The 19,689-nt window shown below is 43.6% G+C and overlaps 1 protein-coding gene across 5 annotated transcripts in view; it reads right to left on the reverse strand.

Moving 5' to 3' along the window:
* The window catches only part of EYA3 (EYA transcriptional coactivator and phosphatase 3), a 119,892-nt gene that overhangs the window by 51,920 nt on the left and 48,283 nt on the right, over window positions 1-19,689 (reverse strand). For all 5 annotated transcript variants that reach the window (XM_019548050.1, XM_019548052.1, XM_019548048.1 and 2 more), the window contains exons 3-6: window positions 14,544-14,587; window positions 13,249-13,328; window positions 8,909-8,975; window positions 7,611-7,753 (exon numbers count right to left, since the gene is read on the reverse strand). In XM_019548050.1, coding sequence (XP_019403595.1) covers window positions 7,611-7,753; window positions 8,909-8,975; window positions 13,249-13,328; window positions 14,544-14,587 — 334 coding nt within the window. The remainder of the gene's footprint in view (window positions 1-7,610; window positions 7,754-8,908; window positions 8,976-13,248; window positions 13,329-14,543; window positions 14,588-19,689) is intronic.

The raw sequence follows: 19,689 nt of genomic DNA on the forward strand, positions 1-19,689 counted from the left end.
GGGGGGGGTGCTCCCTGGATCAGGGCAGGGCAGGGCAGGCTGCAGCCAGGGCTGCACGGGACTCTTCTTGGCGGGGGCTGGGCTTTTGCAGGTGCCAGCAGCACTGAGAGGATGCTGCATCCACCCCAAATTTTGCTACCGCCCTCCCCCAGCACTGCCAGCTGCCTGGTGCAGCCCCTGCTCAATACCCCACCTCCACCCAAACACTAGGAAAAGCCGGGGCTAGGCCTGCGCCCTTCCAGGGTACAAGCAGTAGCAGGTGCTGCTTCCTCCCCACCCCACCACGAGACGCAGCTCTGGCTCCCAGCACCCTGCCTGGACAGTGCCTGCCCCTTCCCTCACCATGGGGGACACTGATCTGCGCCCCCCCCATTGCCCCTTCCCTCCCGTCTCCCCTTCCACCACACCGGACTTACCAGCTACACACAGCTGTACTGAAAATCGGATCAGTATCGGCCGATATGCCTTCTTAAATATTGGCTATTGGTATCAGCCCCAAAAATCTCTACCAGTGCACCCCTAGCACTGATGTAGTGCATCATCTTTTAATGCCACTAACGTAATTACTATAGCTAACATTGTTAAATGCCACCTCCATTTATGGCTGCTTAAAACCTGTACCATAAATGACCCACTTTCATTTGCTTGTAAGTTTGGTAAGCATTACCATTTAAGCTGAAATTTTCTATGCTTTGCCAGAAAATTACTTCAGGTACTGCTTTTTTAAAAAAAAAAAAAAAAAACAAAACCTCTGGGCCCAAACTTGACTATATTTGCACGTTTCCAGTACAGTCTTGATGGAGGCTCACACATAGTTCTCAGTCCCCTAGCTTCCGACTGTCAAGACAACTGAGCGGACCATCCCCAGAGTAAGTTAGTACACACCACTCCAGTGCTGTTTGTTTAATATATAATATGTTAATATAAATGTATCTTCAGTTTAAGCTTCATACTGGTTAAGATTAAAATTAAAATCAGGATCCTAACATTAGGCACCAAATTAAATTATTAATTACATCACATTATTTATATACTGAAATACATGGTCAGATTTTTAAAGTTGCTTAGCATATGACAATTCCTATTGAAACCAGTGAGAAATTTCTGGGCACTTAGGCTCATACCCTCAAAGATATTTAGGGACTTGGTTCTCATTGATTTCAGTGAGAATTAAGTATCTTTGAGGATCAAGCCTTTAGTACCTTTCAAAGGAGATCACTCATTTAGATGCCTAAATATGAATTGAGGGGGGAACTTTAAGAACCATAACCAAGACACTTAACAAAAAACATAATCAGTTAAACTAATTTTAAAAATGGAGCAAGGTTATTAAGCACACAGAACACTGCAAGTAGACAGCATTTCCCCTGTATTTACTGAATTGACTCAAATACAAGACAAGCTTCGCACCCCACCCCACCTCCCCCATGGGGGAAAAAAAGCTCCTAGTCTTAATAATCGCATACAAGGATATTTCACTAAATATACTGTCTGTCATTAAACTGGTGCCAAAAGTAGCTGTGCTCAGCAATGAAAACCAGCTACGAAACCAATTAAATGAAGCCAACACTGAGCATGGCCCACATTGGGCAAACACGCTGCTGAGAACTTTTGGGTGTGTGTATGTGTGAGACCCGAGAGAGACAGAGGTATTCCTTCTGCAGGTAACTGGCACCAGGCCTGAAGGTGCTGCAATGCCAGACCAGCACCTGGAGAAGCCACAGCAAGCTTCAACACCTTCCCTTGGTGCCAAAAACAATGATTAGAACATAGCACAAGAACAGGTCAATGCAGCCCTTCTGAATAAGAAATATGGTAATGTCCATTAAGCACAGTCCACCTCACCGCTGACTCTTCGAAGTTACGGTGAGCCATCACTTTGACTATATTTCAATTTCCTCTTTACTCCAACAGCTGAGCTGTGCCTTTCTTTCCCATTTCCAAGAATTCCTGTTTATTGCCTCACAAACATCACCAAACACAGCCCCCGACACAGAATCCCTCTGTCGCCCTCTCTCTCGCCCTCTGTCGCATATGATTAGTGTGGTCCTCCCCTCCATGAAGTGAAGCCATACCAGGTTGCCCTGCACTTCATCTGCATACAACTTTTTGGAGCTTCTCAGGACTTCTAACAAGAACACCTAGTTCCAGTCATGAGTGGGCTAATTAGCCCATGGATCCTTTGGGGGGAAGGGGGTGTCCTACCTGGAGTTCACGCATACCGGGCAGCACCGAGCTGTAGGGTCACCGTATCTTGAAATGCTTGAACTGTTGACTCTGGTGGGGCCCAGCCCAACTAACAGTGTGGTTTAGGAGCAATATCATGCATAGTTTGTATTACATATAAGTAGGTGCCAAAGTACTCCAAAAACTGTGTTTATGGAGAACCTGTGCTAAAACTTGCAGCAGTTTAAAAAAAGATAACATGCATTAATTCTGGATGAACTAAATACATGCACACTATATGCAAACTGCTACAGCCATGTTTAATTTCAAAGTTTTTGCTCTTCATTTCCTTGTGATCAGGGAGCAGGGTCTGAAATCAGAGAGGGAGGGAAGGGGGATAAATTCAAGGCAAACCTTCAATAATTAGATTCTATACCTGGAAAATTATAATAAATTACATATTTTTTCAAATACAGAATCTAATTACTGGGGGGTGTGGCTTGTAATCAGGGCTGTCTTCTATTTCAGTAAATACGGTACTTTCCATAGGCAAGTGCTCATATATCAATAGAAAACTAATAAAATAAAACACCAGGCACAGAGACAAACAAAAATGCACTTGTGACCATAGCAGGGGAAGCCCTTAGAAACATTCTGACATTACTCTCTACTAGGGGTGGGAAAAAATATGACCCATAGGCTACACTCAGCCTGCCAGGCAATTTTATTTGGCCTCCAAGCACCCACTAATTAAATGTACCCCACCCAGCCCGTGCACCTCGCTTCCACCCTTGTGCACGCACAGCGCTGGGCAGGCCTGCTGCTGCCACTGCTGTAGCCGCTGGGGGATCTGACCAGCTTCCCCAGCCTCCAGTGGCTTCTCCTTGCGTCTCAGTTGCAGCGCTCACTCCAGGCAGCAGGTAGGGAACTGGTGGAGGCTGGGAGGAGCTGCAGCTGGGCGGGAGCACAGAGGAGCCATGGGAGTCCAGCATGAGCATGGAGCTTCAGTGGGCAGGGTGAAGGAGGGTGGGTGGGGACCCCCCCCCACACACACTGCCACAGCTGGCAGCAGCAGGTGGTGGGCCCTTAGGGTGCTCATGGCCCATGCAGGCCCTGCTGCCTGGCGGCACATGGCTCCAGCCAGTTCTGGGAGCTGCACATGGAGGCAAGGCTAGCCTGCCTCTACTGTGCTGGGCTCCCCACAGTGCACATGTAGCTCCTGGCACTCACGCACCACCAGGGGAAAGCCTCGCATGATGGAGCTGGTGTCCTGACCCTGCTCCCTGCCACCACGTGCAGCTTACAGGGTTCCACCAGAAGTGGAGGGGAGCCCCAGCCCCTGCGTCCCACCAGCATCCCGGCAGCTGCACATGGTAGCCAGGAGTGGAAAAGGCAGTTAACTCCATCATGCGGGGCTTTCTCCCCAGAGGTGCACAAGTGCTGGGAGCTGCACGGGCACTGCAGGAAGTCTCATGTGATAAAGGTGGGACAGCCTGATTCCGCTCCTTGCCGCCAAGAACTGGCCAAAGCCATGCACTGCCAGGCAGTAGCACCTACACGGGCTATGAGCATCCTGAGGGCCCCCGTCTGCTGCAGCTCCTGCCTGTGAGGGCTGTACACCATTGGGGGGAGGGGGAGAAAGTGTGGGGAGTCCCCACACTCCCCACAAACCAACACCCTGTCCCCACAATCCCCCCACATATTATATACACACACCCTGCAACATCCTTACACTCCCCCACACACAGCCACAACCCTTCACAAATCCCACATCCCCCACAACCCATACATTCCCCAACATAAAATATACAAGAGTAAGACTTTATTCTTGAGCTATTATGCAATCATCTCTATGTATACTATGCAAACACAAATCATGACAAAAATATTTATTGAAATAAAATGTTATAGTAGATGTTTGACTTTTAGTATATGAGTTGGTTATTCTCTGGTTCCAAGATGGCCCCCCTGCCCCTGGGGAAAGGGGAGGGATGTCCAGTGGTAAAGGTCAGGGTTAGGGGGTGGGACTTCCCATCCCAATATGGCAACCAGGAGGTGGGGCACCTGTCCTGGGGCAGGGCTACCCTTGCGGTCCTTTGTAGGTCACCAAAAAAAACTCATTAAGCAGCCCTCTGGCCAAAATAATTGCTCACTCCTGCTCCATACCAACTGAACAAAATGGCACAAGAGTGCATTCTGGTTTTTTTCTTCTTCAGTGGAGAGCATTCATGAAAAGTACTGTAATTTACTCAAATCCAAGACAAAGTGGTTTCCCTCACCAAATATGCAGAGAAAAGCTCCTTGCCTTGGACTCAAGTATAGAAGTGGGGGGGGATTCAAGTACAGGAGTGAGGGGGAATGGGCATGTGGCTGCTGCAGTTCTGTCCCTGACCCACACTCGGAGTTGGAGCTCCAACTGCTGCACTGAACCCCGAGCAAGCTCGGCCATCCTTGCTTGCTCTCCTGCCTCCGCTCCCTGCCACCAAGCTCTGCCTTGCCCCCCATCCCACACCACTGCTACTTACCCTGAGCCATAGCTCCAGGTTCAGGCCTGTTCCAGCCACAAAACAGCAGTGGCAGCAGCTCTGGCCAGAGCTGTTGCCATTGCACAGCACTGTTGCTGTTGAGCTGGGCAGCAACTAGAGCTGGAGCCAGAGTTGAAGCCAGAACCATGACACAGAGTAAGTAGAGGTAGGGAGGGGAGAGGGAAGGGGGGCAGGTGTATGTGCTGGGGTGCAAGTGGTAGGAGGGGACAGGCACTGGGTGGGGCATAGGCTCCACAACGGCAGGGAAGGTATGAGGGGGCAAATTGTGGGGAACAATGGATGGGTGTCAGGCTGCTTGACTCCCCTGACGCCTGCTCTGCTGCCAATGTTTCCTTGCTACTACTGCTTTCCATGTCACAGAAGTGTGGGGTACAAATTTAAGATGCCCCTCCAATAATTAGATTATATACTTGGAAAATTATAACTAATTTATAAATTTTCTATGTGTAGAATTGAATTATTTGGGGGGAGGGGGTGGTCTTCTTAAATTGGAACTTGTCTTGGATTCAGGTAAATACAGTACATTAAGAGAGCAGCAGTAATAAGCTTCTCTATGCTGACCCAACTTCGATATGAAAGATTCCGTTAGAAAGTACTTACAATGTAAGTACTTCTCCCTTAGCAATTATAATGATTTATTTCAATGGATATCTCCAAAACAGTAATGACTTCAGGACACTACTGACACAGATAATACTGCTAAAGTAGTAAACAGTCAAAGCTTCCTAATTCCTCTATCTTCCAAAAAGCCTAAATTTGTAACATCATTCCCCACCAAAATTATAGCCCTCCAAGCTCCCACTTTTAGATCTTTCATCCAGCTAGTCATGAAAATGCAAAGTTTCTAAATATTAGTGTGGAAAATAAGGCAGGTTGAAGAATACAAATGCAGGAACAAAAGCAAGGAACCTCCTGATCCTTGTGCCCTGTTACTGCAGAACAGCATATCATGTAGTACATTGGGTTTGGAGTTATTAGTAGCTCAAGCAGTCCATAAACACAGTTTCTAAAAGGGGGGGCTCACAGGCCTGGGGGCTCTTCCTAGACTCCAAGAAGGTACTGCCAACTTAATGCTGCTCCCTCAGTGCCACAGTACATACAGTTTTTTCTCTCAGATCATGTGAGTTCCCTCTCCAAGGCTTCAGGTCTTTCAGCCCCAGGTGTTTTGCCAGACTCTGGGAGAATCCTTCTACCAGTGTTCCAGCCACCAGTCAAGTGCTCTTGCACTCTCTCTCTCTGGGAGTCTCTTAGCTTCCTGTGGACCAGCTAATTATCCTCTGTAGCTGTCCCAGACCTCCTAGGCAGCCTGCACCTAGCACCTACTGCCTGCAGCTGGGCTGCAGCCCCTGCTGGCCTAGAGAGTGCTACATCCTGAGGTGTGCAGTCTACTGCAATCCTCTGCCAGCCAGTCTGCTACACTATTCATTAGTATCAACCATATTTTAATGTATATCTTGGTTTCAAACAGTATTGTCATTCCATTAGACTACTTCTAGCACAGCTAGGAACAAAAATGAAGTTTATAATAAAACTGGCCTAAGTCTCATTCACTTTGCCACAATGTTTTTCAGAAGCAACACGTTAAATTTGGCATTCCTGTAATATTATAAAAAGTGTAGCTCTGTTATCCTTTAGCAGAGTACATATTACATATTGCACTATTTCCAATCTAAGGGACCTGATTATTTTGTTCAAGTGATAAAAGTATGAGCCTCTATAGCCTAAGACTCGTTGCTCACAGGCAACTCCAGAAGACATTTTTTTCCATTTGGCTATGTTATCTAACTAAGAATCCTAATGACCATGTTTTCACTGTTCTCTTGTAAATATATTTGCTGTATGTCTTTAAAAATGTTGGTCCACAAAGGACAGTTTGCTTTCACTCTGACCAAAGCTCCTCTACCGGAGGATAAAATTGCCTCTTTCTACAAATTTTGGAGAGTTGACAACACTGTACTTACAGGACAAATACTGGGGCTAGAAGGGAAGTTCAAAATCAGAACACAGACAAAGCCATTATTTTTAGGGCAAGGTTTGTTATTTGACTTCTTGGTTTCCCGATCATTATTTTTAAAATTTTGGGCTTGTCAATATTGGAAGAATATAAAGGAATACTGAGAGGTACAATAACTAATGAATGAAAAGCTGAAATGACTAATATAGAACTTAAATGTCAGTAAGATGCAACTTAATGCTTTGGGACTTAATACATAATATTTAGTTCCTTGGTGCTTGCTGTTATGAGATGAGTAACCTTGGAGACAGTTGAAAGGCAATCTGCATACAGTTAAGTGGTACACTAATCAGTACCAACCCTGTTGCATACTAACCTTAAAAAAAAAGTGAACCAAGTATCAAATGTCTCTGTGTTAGTTTACTCAGCTACCATATTTTTAAAAGAAAACTATTTAACATGAAGCCCCAACCACAAAGATAATACACTTGAAAGGTGACAGCTGCTCAAATAAATATACTAGTCCTTCATTTCCAATTGTTCTACAATTGAAAGCTTGTGCTTTCCTGGAAGCCCTTTTGGCTAGGAACAGACATTGCAGGTGTTCTGGAACAGAAATATCCCAATATTGGCATGTACACATCACCCTTCTAATCAGGATTTAGTGAGTGGCTGAATGTACTGTGCCACTGATTCAATGATGCAATCCCAGGATAACAGGTCAGAAGTTCTTTGTGATGTCCTGGGATGAACTGTTCATACTTATCCTGTGAACAATTTTAGGATTTATTTAGGGACAAGTGCAACATTTGTTTACACTCTTGCCCTAACCTCCTGAAAAGTTTGCTTCTCACTGGCTTTTAAGGAGACTGGAAAGAACAATTATATACAGTGTTTGAAAAGACAGCTCAGAACAAGCAATTCTTCAGTCAGTTCCCTCTTACCGAAAGGAGGTAGTCCATAGGTTTGGGTGGTCTGAGGGTAGATGGCATAGGGCTGAGCCTGCTGTAGTGCTTGATACTGAGTCTGACCAGAATAAGGGCTCGTTGTTTCTGATACAGGTAGAGAAAGGATATGTGCATATGGCCTTGAAAAAAGAAAAGAAAAAAAGTGTTCTTATAGAGCAGGGATTTTCAACCTTTTTTAATAAGTATACTCCTGGCAGGCCCCTTTTTAGTAAGTGTACCCCCCAGGGGAGGAGGGGTGGCAAGTGGCCAGATGTGGAGTGGGGGTGTGGTGAGAGCGTCTGTGAAGCCCTGCTTTCATCCTGTCCTAGCCCTGCTCCTGTGAGGCAGAGGCACAGGGTGGCGATGCTCCATCCCCACCAGCCCTGCATATTCTTTGGAACTTTTCAAAGTACCCCAGTTGACAAACCCTGTTATAGAGCATCTCTAATCCCAAGGCAAAGTATGTACTTGAAAGTGTACTTTAGAAAGATGTAACAACAGTAACAAATATATTTACATATACTTTTTACAGAGATCTAGTAGGTATTACACCAGTTGACAAAGGTTGTTAGGCCTATTTTTTGACATGGCAGGTACGTTTACATGAGACAATGCGCAGTAGACTAATTTTACTGTACATTAGCACATCATGGCAAAAGCTGTGCTAATGCACTGAAGCACAGTATAATTAATCTACTGTGCATTTGGCGTCACAAAGACTGCAGGCTTTTGCTACTATGCAGTAGGGCCAGCTACTGTGCATTTATGTAGTACCTCATATTAGAGGTACTAAACTTACTGCGCAGTAGCAAAGGCATATTAATGCATATGTAGATGTGCCCACTCTCAACATGTGTTGAATTGTGTGTCATACACAACAAACCAGTCTGTTTACTTAGGAACAGGGCTGTCAATTAATAGCCTTAAGTTAATGGGTGCAAGTTTGGAATTGGAAATATGGTAACTCTAAACTTTTAACACTTTTCACTTACTGTACTTAACCACTAGGCAGAATTTCGCACAGTTCTACTCTGTTCTTATGGCACTGAGGTGAAACTGAAATCAATTTATTTGAAAATATAGAAAAAACATCCAAAGTATTTATAATAAATTGGGATTCTATTGGGATTATATTGTTTATCTGCACGATTAAAATTGTGATTAATCACAACTCTTTTTTTTTTTTAATCACATGGTTAATTGTGATTCATTTTTTTAAATCTTGCAATGGTAACAGGAGAGTTAAAGGTATTGAGAAAGGAGGGAGAGATTTCAGAACCAATAGCTCAACTTACTTTGCAGAATACATCTGTGAGGTATAATCATTGGATGTCCTTGGGATGTAATCAGTGCATGTCATGACTGAAAAAAAGGACAGAATATTTTTAAAAAACTTATTTCTTGAGAAGGCTAGTTTATTTTTATTTTGGTTTTAAAACACTATGGACATTTCTCTCTTGCTCTGTTCCTCTCTCTTGCTGTTCCCCCTCTTCCTTCCTCTCTGTTCCTTTCTCTGTGCTGCCCCACTTTCCCAGCAACAACATGCCCCTTGGCAGGCTGGTTACTTCTCTAATTTTTTTTATAACATCTTGATTTTGGCACTATGCCCCAAACCCTGAACATTTTAAAAGCTCTACATATTCATATACGTCTAGCACATCACTTCTACAAGCATTGTGCTGGAACCCCCTGGAGCAAAGAACCTGTCAATCTGTACTGGTGGGGGCTCTTAATTACATCATTATATATTTTTCCTTCATGTCCCAGACTAATATATTCTATAAGAAGTCTGGCATGTCTCAAACCAAAATCCTTTGTAAATGGCTACTAACTGTGTTCCTCATTTCCTGGTACCCAGAATGAGAATCCTGGGACAAGATGGGCAGAAGCTCTGAATGTCAGAGCTCAAGATTACATGTCAAATCAGTGAGAGCTGCAGCTGCTCCGCACATCTGGCAGTTTAGTGTCCTTTAGTACGTGTAGGAACTGGCAGTCAGAAATCCTTCAGTTCTAATCCTGGCCCTCCTACTGATTTATTGTGTGCTCTCATTTCTCTTTATTTTGTACTTCTCAGTTTCCCCATTTGAATTGAAACCATAAAGATCATCTCCCAAGGGAATTGAGGAGCCCAGAAAGAAATGCTAACTGTGTATTCACTGAATGGTCTAGATCAGTGGTTCTCAACTGGGATGCTTCGAGACCCTTTCAAGGGCTAGGGACAGAAGTTATACATAAACCAGTATAAGCAATTGGAAAGGTAACAGAACAGAAGTTCAGTGCATGTAAACTGCTTTCAGAATGACCAAAACCAGTTTAAGATAAATGTGGTTGGATGTAGCATCAGACTTAACTGATTTAGGTCAAACCAGTTTACGGAACTTCTGTCCCAGAACCCTTCCTGGTTCAAGCTAATTTGTTCCCCCGGCATCCCAGGATGCTTTGCAGCCCTGGGCTCTGCTGCCTGCTCCACTGGAGCAGGAACTGCTTCACCCCTCTGCTCCTTTGCCTGCTTCCTGCCTGTACCTGTCAGCCCATGGGGCAGTGGGGTCGGGGAGCTCAGGGGAATTCTTCCCCACCCAAACCATGCCTGAGCCCCTGCAAGTCTCAGGCAGCCCCAGGGAATGGAGGGAAATTCTCCTGCACCCCCTGCCTACTGGCCTGGGTCAGTGTAGACCTCCCCATGCCCTTCCCAATTAAAACCTGAATGTCAGTTCAGTTGGTTATCAGTTCAACCGCAGCTTAGAGGATGCTGCCTAGTTTGAATCGATTCAGCCTCAGGCTTTCTGACTGTCTGTACTTAGCCAAGGACACCACAGCACTAGCACCATCATGGCCAGGTTAAACTACCCTGTTGGCCTGAGTTTCGAGGAAGTGCGTATGGGCTGGACAAGAAAGTGGCTTCAGCAGGAGAGAGTGAATATGCCTATGCTGGTTTTATCTGCACCCCTCCTGTTTCAACCACTTCCCAATCTGTCCCCATATGCACTTCCTGGAAACACAGGAAGCTCTGCTTGTACACAGTCACTTCTGGTCCAGTCCCACTTGGTTTGTATTCCCCTCACCCTCCATAGTTAAGCCAGAAGGAACTCCTGTCAGGCTGGGCTGCAGCAGGGTGCTCCCTCCTACATCAGCCACTCCCTGGTCCAGCCCTGCAAAGCGTCTCCTCAAAACCAAGGTGCCTGGTGCAGTTCCACTTGGCAGCTGCAGTGCAGCACCCTGGAAGGGTCTTGCACCACTCCTGTTGAGAGTTACTCACTCTTGTTGAGAGTTACTGTCTTAGAGACTGTTTCACAGAGGCATGAGCTGCAATAGGCAGCCTACTTTATCAGACACTATGAACAAACTTGCAGAAAGAAAGGGTTTAAAAAAGAAAGTTAAATACAAAGACAGGTAGTTCACAATGTTAGTCTGAAGTTAGGCAGAAGGCAGGGCAGGGTGACATCTTACAGATTATGATACAGACCAAGGATTCTCAACCAGAGTGCCTGGAGGTGTCAGAAGATAAGCCAGGTGTGAGGGGGATAAGAAGATAAGCACAGGCTCCTCCCTGCCTGGCACTCCCCACCTCCACTGTTGGACACCTCTGCAAGGAAGTAAGCAAAAGTTCATCCCTGCCTGACTGTTCCTTAACCCACCCTCACTGTCCTGCATAATAATTACATTCATTTTTTTTAAATGGGATTCAGTTCAGTTTGCAAAAGTTATGGGAGAGATGCCTTACATCTAAAGAAGTTGAGAATCACTGATATAGACTAACCTTATAGACTTAGAGATGCCACTCTGAATGAGTTAGTCTATAAACATGATTTTCAACCAGGGTTTCATGACATCCTTGTGTGCCTTGACATCTTTTCAAGGGTGCTGCAGGGTGCCATGCAATTCTAGCACTGTGAGATGTGCAAAAAATGAAACCCAGAGTTTTCAAACAGGACCCATAATGTTAAGAACTTTCTGACCTGCTGTGGTCTTTCTGAGTTCTTCACAACAGAAGAATTGCTCTAATATTGTTCCATGGTCAAAAAAACAGAGTGAAAACTAAGAGCTGGCATTTTCCGAGAGATGCCTTGAGTCTAAAATGGTTGAGAACCATTGGTCTACAAGATACCCCCTTGCTAATACTGTCTGCCTTGCTTCAGAATACCAGGGCCAGCTATAGCAAACTGCTGAATATCCATCTTGCAGGCTGTAAGTGAAGACAACAATGGGGAACACAGGTTTTAGAAATGTATCCACCCTGAAATACTTTAATACAACTCTACAAAAATCTGTCACCTTTCCTGTCCTGAAGCCCCCAGTGTATAGGGCTGAAAAGCAGTGCCGCCTGTACATTAAAAACATTAAGTACTACATCCCCTCATATATGGGCAGTGGAGTGCATCTTCCAGACAATATCTGCCACTAATCTGAAAGTCGTTTATTCCAGATTTCAGTTTCCCAATTTGTAAAATAGGTGCAATACTTTCGTTCTCACAGGGAATTCTAAAAGATTCTTTTTCTGTAAAGCTTTTGGAAGGCCTCACACTAACTGTGCTCTTGCAATGTGTATTATATTATAACTCATACAGTTTGTACAGCAGTAATGACAACTTAATGAAGAGAAGTTTCTTGTTCATGTAAGGTACGTCATTACTGCTTTTCTCAAATTATCCATTTATTTTCTGTTGCATGTTGTTTAAATCCTGTGTTGTAATTCCTCTATGGAGGGAACTGCATTATTCAGTAATGACCTACCTTACATGAACAAGAAACTTCCCTCCATAGAGGAATTACAACACAGGATTTAAACAACATGCAACAGAAAATAAATGGATAATTTGAGAAAAGTGGGAAAGACGCTATCCTGTACTTACTTGCATACCACATACACCTTTTCCAAAAAAATTAGCCTTTCAAAACAGGAGTGTGTGTCATAAGCAGAGAATCTGATTTCTGCACTAGAATAGAAGCATGGAGAGGCTGTAATGGCTCCAAAGTCTCTGCTTCTCTCTCTCTTCTCCAGCTAGCATTCAGCAGGGGCAGAGTCCTGTTTTTAATCCTCTCAGAGCTGCCAAATGCACAACAGCTTTTGGCTGAATGGCAGCCAAAAACTGCTGCCCATTTGGCAGTGGCTTTGAAAGGGCTGAGACTAGTTTCTGCCTGAAACAATCAGTGAGCAGGCTGAAAGCAAGTGAACTGCTCCCTATGATCAGCTTTCAGCAATGACTCTGGAAGAATCTTTTTTCACTTCATTCTGCCTTCCCAAAATAAGGTGCCTGTCTTATTTGAGAGTGTGTGGTATGAGAAAATGAGGTCATTATAAAAATGAGTGTATTGGTAGCCACAATTAGGCACCAGCCTAACCAAAACCAGAGTATGTCTCATAGGCATCACATCAACCATAGGGTTTTTAATAGGAATTTAGGAGACTATGGTGCCAGCTTTGTAAATTCTGATGGTGACTTTTCACATAATGGGGTATGTGGACTAAAATTAGGGTTTGTTCTTACAATACATTTTTAGATTTGAAAGGAAAAGTAGGGAAAAACAATGAAAGAATATGAAGGGCAAAACAAGAACCTTGTAATTGCTGTAATGGAAATGCAGGGAGAAACATAAAGAAGGGAATGATCAGGTCATAACAAAGGACAACACTTACTTTCACTTGACATGGGAAGGTTGGGATCAAGGCTTGAAGATTCAGATTTCTGATCACTGACTTCTGTATTGCTCACCTGACTGAAAGGAAGAACAAGCATGTAAACCAACAATATTAGTAAACTTTGCATTTATATCACCAGAAATTTCAATCAATTACTTTTCATCTTAGTGCACAAAGGCACAATATGTGCTCATGGAAGCTATCTCTACATCCTCCTGTTTCACATATACCAACATATGGATTTTGGAGTCCGTTCTTGAGGGTTTTCATGCAAACACCAACTTCTCACAACTTTAAAAATTGGTTAGCTCACTAATTGGTCTTACTCTCAAAATAAAACACTTGTCATAAAACAGAAAAGCCTAATATAAACTTAATTGTAATATGCAAATGTGAAGAATCAAAGGGACACAATTTATCTTTCTGTATTTGACTGGATCTTTAGAAAAGACATAACACTATTCCACTAAGGGTTTCATAATGCTACTCTATTAAGAGTTTATCACTTCTTAAGAAGTATTAAACCAAGGAGACAAAGACTAACTTTTCCACTGGAATACAACATTGGATTTAATATAGTTCAAATATTTGAATATTTAAAGATATTATATTTAACTTAACATAATGATTTAAGACAGAACATAAAGTTTCATCTAGTTAGTTTTCAAGATTTCAATAATTTTTCTTTATGAAATACCTTCCAGAAAAGCCTTCAAAGTTATGCTTCTCTGTAAATGTAGTAATGATTAAATGCAATTCAAAATAAAGACATGTATCTGAAAACAGCTACTCAACAAAAACTGTACAATATTTATTTTAAATTATGATCCTATCATTTGAGTAATATGTAATATTCCAAAATAATCCAGAGAATCTTGTTAATACTCTCAGTTCAAATGCTTTGTAAGTTTTGTATGAATATGTTTGTGTGCTACATGTGAAACATTTTACCCCAAGACTGCTCCATGAAGCGTATTAAAACTAAATCACTAGAATTAAATATTACAAACAAAATAAGTGGATACAATTTGAATTTTATGCACCCATTCTCAAAGTTTTCAGCAACATTTTGCATTTCTATTTAAAAAAAATTAAACTTAGTTTCTAAAGGAGATATTTTTGTTTAAAATAGTTTTGTCTGAAAATTATGGTATATTAATTACCAAAAGAAAGATAGGCATCCTGGTCTTGTATATGTTTCTCATAGTAACATATTTTCTCAGTTGAAATCAACAATAAAAACGGGAAACAGACAGTTGTTCTATACAGAAATCAAATTCTGTATTAAATACCTTAAACTTTGCTCTCCAGATTCCTGCATCTTTACTTTTTTCACCTGCAAAGATAAAAACGTCCAAAGACTTTTAATTTATCCATAATTAGAAAAATAGGGCTTAAGGGGACCTCTGGAGGTCATCTAGTTCAACACCCTACTCCAGACAGGATCATCCCTATCTAAACTATCCCATATAATTCCTTGTCTCATCTATTTCTAAAAAAACACAATCAACTACAAGGCGTATTGTCTAAAGACATCAAAAGCACCCACAATGTCACAGGTAAAGCAGGAAAAGGACTGCCAGGTGCCTACAGACGTGCAGTGAGGCTGCTCCAATGCTCAGTAATTACAGCACGGTAATTAGCATACTCCAGCAGACTCCACAGTCAAGTGCATCAGCGTCCCCGCCATGAAAAATGGCGGCAAGGGAGCTCATACACTTGATACTCCAGGCACTTTAATTGGAGCAGGGGAGGGCAGCAGAGCAGGGAACCCTGTCCCATGCACAGATCTGGGGGGCATGTGTCCCCCTACCCTCCCCTGGAGTGTGCATGGCAGCAAGGAGTTACTCCCCTGCCCAAACCCACAGTTTGCAACCTGCACCCACCCCCCATGGGCTCCACTCTGGCCATGCCACCTGTGGGGGAGGGGGAGCTGGACTCCCCTCTTGGGCCACAGCAACCTCCTGTGGATAGCAGCAGGGGCTTGGCTGTTGCTCCAGAGGGCCACAGACTTGGGTCCCTTGCACATGGCCCTGCCAGCTGGGTCCCCCCTCTGGCAGGACTGGGGGGGGGGGCAAGGGGCAGCAGCAGAGCCTGGGGGCCATGGGTGGGGAGTGAGGGGCCTGGACTTGTCCTGGTGAGCAAAGGGGGCAGGGGGAGTTCTGATTTTCCATGATAAAAAAACCCCAAAATTTATAGGTACTTAGAATTTTTTTGCTATAGTGATTTAGGCAATGGTAGGCTTCCAAATAGCTTTGAAATGGTAAATATGTCAATAAAGCATTGTGTTCAACTGGTCTCTCTCTCTGATGTATATAGTAGCGTTTCTTTTTAACTGAGGATTTTGGGGGTTTTAATCAGAATTTGCGATTTTTTATCATAGAATTTGTGGGGGGGGGTTAATCAAGGAAAACCAGGATCCCTTCTAATAAGGCATTACTTAAGTTCTTATGCTGAAGCTGCTTCTAGAGCTCTGCTTTGTTCTCCTGCTGCTAAGAATGGTCCTCTCCCAACATCTGCCTACAATTGGTAGTGGCTTAATTTAGAATACTGTGCACAGTGGTCAGATACATAAATAGTACATGAAATGACATTTCATTTTTAAAGAAAATGGTAAAGACAGTTTACAACAAAGGTCCTTTAGCACACACGAATACACGTTCATTAACATCTCAGAACAGGTGTTGGACGGTTTAAGGCAAGCACGCGCTCTTGGGGCCTCTCCAACAATGCTGGCTGCAGCTGTGGAGCTCAAACTTAGACATCCAACCACACTATCTACAAATGCCCTTACCGCACATCCTTCAGGTGGTCAAGGTCTTTAGTGACATTGGCCATTCTACCTGTTGCTGGCTTTCTGGCCTTTATGCTTCCAACGTATGAGTGTGGCAACACTCACTTCATCATCATCATCATCAATACAACTTCTTTGATATATTAGGGGTAATTTAACAGACTTTATAACTTTTTATCAGTACCTGAACCTAGTTTTGTAACAAACAAACACTTCATTCAAAGATCATCCCAAACAAGAGAATACTAAGGCTCTGTCTGCAATACAAAGTTCTGCCAATACAGCTAAATGGACTAAGGATGAGAAAACACAATGCCTTGTACACGTAGCTATACCAAAAAAAAAAAAAAAAGGATCTGAGGTGGACACAGCAGAAAAAACTCTTACTGCTGGTATATACTGCATCTGTGTCACAGGATTCTGCCACTATCAATTTGCCACCATTGTTAAGGTAGCAGTAATCCTGAAATGTATGCAAGACCCATGTATTATGCCAGTACTGTTAGCCGTCTCACATTTGTGGCTCTTGCCCATAAGGAGTAATGGTCCATTTGTACATCATAGATAAGGTGGCTCTTTGAATACTCAGCAGAGAAGAAACAGAGGATTGTGTAGTCTTTTCTCTGCTTCTGCTTGGTATCTGCACAGGCTTCTTAGGAGGTTGGCAAATGAATTCTCATAGACAAAGATGGCTGTAGCTGTATATCTCATCCAGCTTAAAATAGCCAGATTCTTTATGCAGTGTCTGGCTAGCAGGCTAGAGTGATTTAAATCCAATTAATTTTAAATCAACAAGAAACTGAAAGATGTTTGTATTTTAGTCACTTAAAATATTATTGAAACCCCAAAGTCTTTGGAGAACAAGTCCCAAAAAAGTATGGTGTTTTCTGGCAGCTACATTTGCAGCTCCATGCAGCGTGTGGGACTGGAGCTGCATGTGTTGCATGCGGCATACAGTGCCAGCCTGAGATCTACAGGCAGCAACATGGACTGGATTATATAGTGCCATGGGCCAAATCTGGCCTGTGGGCCATGTCTTTGATACCCCAGCCCTAGAGTAAGGGACAGCAAACCACAGCCAGTGGAGTCGATGGATCCAGAAAGCCTCAGCAACATTTGGGGGTGAGGTTGTTGCCTGGCCCATACTGCAGTTGGATAGCCAGGCATAGGGGAGCTTCACCCATGCTACATCACACCCAGGCAGTGGAAAGAAGCAGCAGCAGGAACTAAATGTTAGCGGTTGCCCACCTTGGGCCCAAGCTGGGCCATTACATACTGCCAGCGGAAACATTACCAACCACTACTCTAGAGGAATTCTCGATGCCTCTGGCCTTGAGCACAGGAATAAAGGCTTACAGCATATGTACACTATTCCAGGTGGCACTCTACAAGCCATAGCAATTTAACATATAGGAGTTTGGTGAGGCAAGTGAAAACTTGGTGATGGGGTATGAATCATAGAAAAATCAGGGCTGGAAGGGACTTCTAGAAGGCATCTAGTCCCACTAAGGATGATAACGGAATCATCCTTACCCCAATCATTCCATGCTACACCTTGCCCAACCTATTACTAAAACTACTAAATCAAGCCTGATGCACCACTACAACACATAGCAACCTTACCTGCCACAGGTAAAGCAGAGGGACAATACACAGTAACAAGACACTGGTCACTGGGTTGCTACAATTTGCTTGAAAAAAATCCAAGGAAGAAGAATCTCTCAAGATCTGTATGCCTCCTTCTACAGATGCACGTGGCAACAGGAGGGGAAAAATAAATCCTTCCCAGCCCAATGTGGCAAGAAAAGCCCAGAAGCACAGGAAATACCAACACCATAGCATAGACGTACCTATTCCCAGATCATCCCTGACCAATACTAATCCAACCTCCTCTTAAACACCTTCAGTGATAAGCACCCACAACTTCCCTAGGCAGGCTATTCCACTGCCTCACTGTTCTAACAGCGAAGTTCTTCCAATATCCAGTCAAAATTTTACTGCAACTTCAAGTCTATATCTTACTCTCTGCAGTAAGAGAGCAAAAAGGTGCTCTCCCTCTTCTTTATGGCAGCCCTTGAGATACTTAATAGCTGCTATCATGTCCACTCTTAAGAGCTTTTTCCCACAAGCTGAAGTTGCCTATTTCTTTCAACCTCACCTCACGTGGCTTACTTTCCAAGTCCTTAATCATTTTTCTTGTCCACTTCTGGAACCTCTCCAAATTTTCCACATCCTTTCAAAAACGTGGAGCCCAAAACTGCACACAATATTGTAGATGAAGCCTAACCAATGCCAAGTACAGAAACACTATCACCTCCCATGCCCTATACCTAACACTTATTGATGCAGCCCAAAACTGTATTTGCTTTTTGGGCGGCTGTATCACTCTGCACTCATTGAGTCTGTTCATCCAAGACTTCCACGTCCTTTTCTGTAGTGCTGCCATCTAGCCCGTTATCACCTATTTTGTATCTGTGTTTTGGATTATTGTTCCAAAGATGTAGCACCTTGCATTTGCCAGCACTGAACTTTATCCTGTTGGCTCTAGCTCAGCTTTCCAGTCTGTAAAGGTCCTTCTGAATTGTACTCCTGTCCTGTACCATGTTCGTCATACTTCCCCAGTTTCAGGTCACGTGCAAATGTCCTCAAAAAGCAAATAATAATTGAAAAACATATTGCACAGCACTGGGCCCAGGACAGACCCTTGTGGGACTCCACTTGAAACCTCTAGCTGTTCTGACACAGACCCATTTATAATTACCCTTTGCTTGCTGATATTGATCCAGTTGTCTACGTACCTTGTAGCAGTCCTGTCCAGCCCACATTTCTCTATTTTGTGCATGTGAAGGTCATGTGGAACCCCTTGCTGATGTTCACATATACTATGTTCACAATGACGCTTCATCCACTCAGCTAGTTGTTTCTTTGAAGAAAGAGATCCAGTTTGGCACAATTTATTCTTAGTGTACCTATGCTGGCTACCTGTGATCAGTCTTTACTTCTCCAGATATCTGCAAATGAATTTCCTTAGGACATGCTCCAATAGCTTGTTGGGTAGTGAAGTAATACTAACCAGCCTGTAGTTCCCTAGGTCTTCCTTTGTACCTTATTTTAAGGATGGGCACTATGTTGGTCCTTGTCCAGTCCTCTGATACCTCACCAGTCTCCCATATCTTTATAAATATTATTGCCAAAGGTTCCAAAATATCCTGTGCCAGTTCCTTCAGTACTCTGCTATGAAGTTCATTAGACTCTGCTGATCTGAATTCATTCAGACCCAACAAAGCTCTGTCTCTTGTTATCTCATCCCCCAGCTTGTCCCCTTCCCTTCCTTATTAGGGCTGCTAGCAGACATAGGGGAAAAAAAATGGCACCTCACTGGAAGAGGAGCCACGTCACTTTGATCTGGCTCACCCGACATCTGGACAGATTGCGTGTTCAGCGGGGCTTTTTGGTGCTTTTATCTAATAGCAGAAAACGGACATGGCTTCTTTTCTGGGCACATGCTGCACTCAGTGTGTGAGCAAATCCTGGGACGTCATTCTCCCCTTATACTCGGCCTTGGTGAGGCCGCAGCTGGAGTACTGCGTCCAGTTTTGGGCTCCACAATTCAAAAAGGATGTGGAGAAGCTTGAGAGAGTCCA

This window comes from Crocodylus porosus, unplaced genomic scaffold (genome assembly GCF_001723895.1).
Source record: "Crocodylus porosus isolate Cpor-Errol unplaced genomic scaffold, CroPor_comp1, whole genome shotgun sequence".
NCBI lineage: Eukaryota > Metazoa > Chordata > Crocodylia > Crocodylidae > Crocodylus > Crocodylus porosus.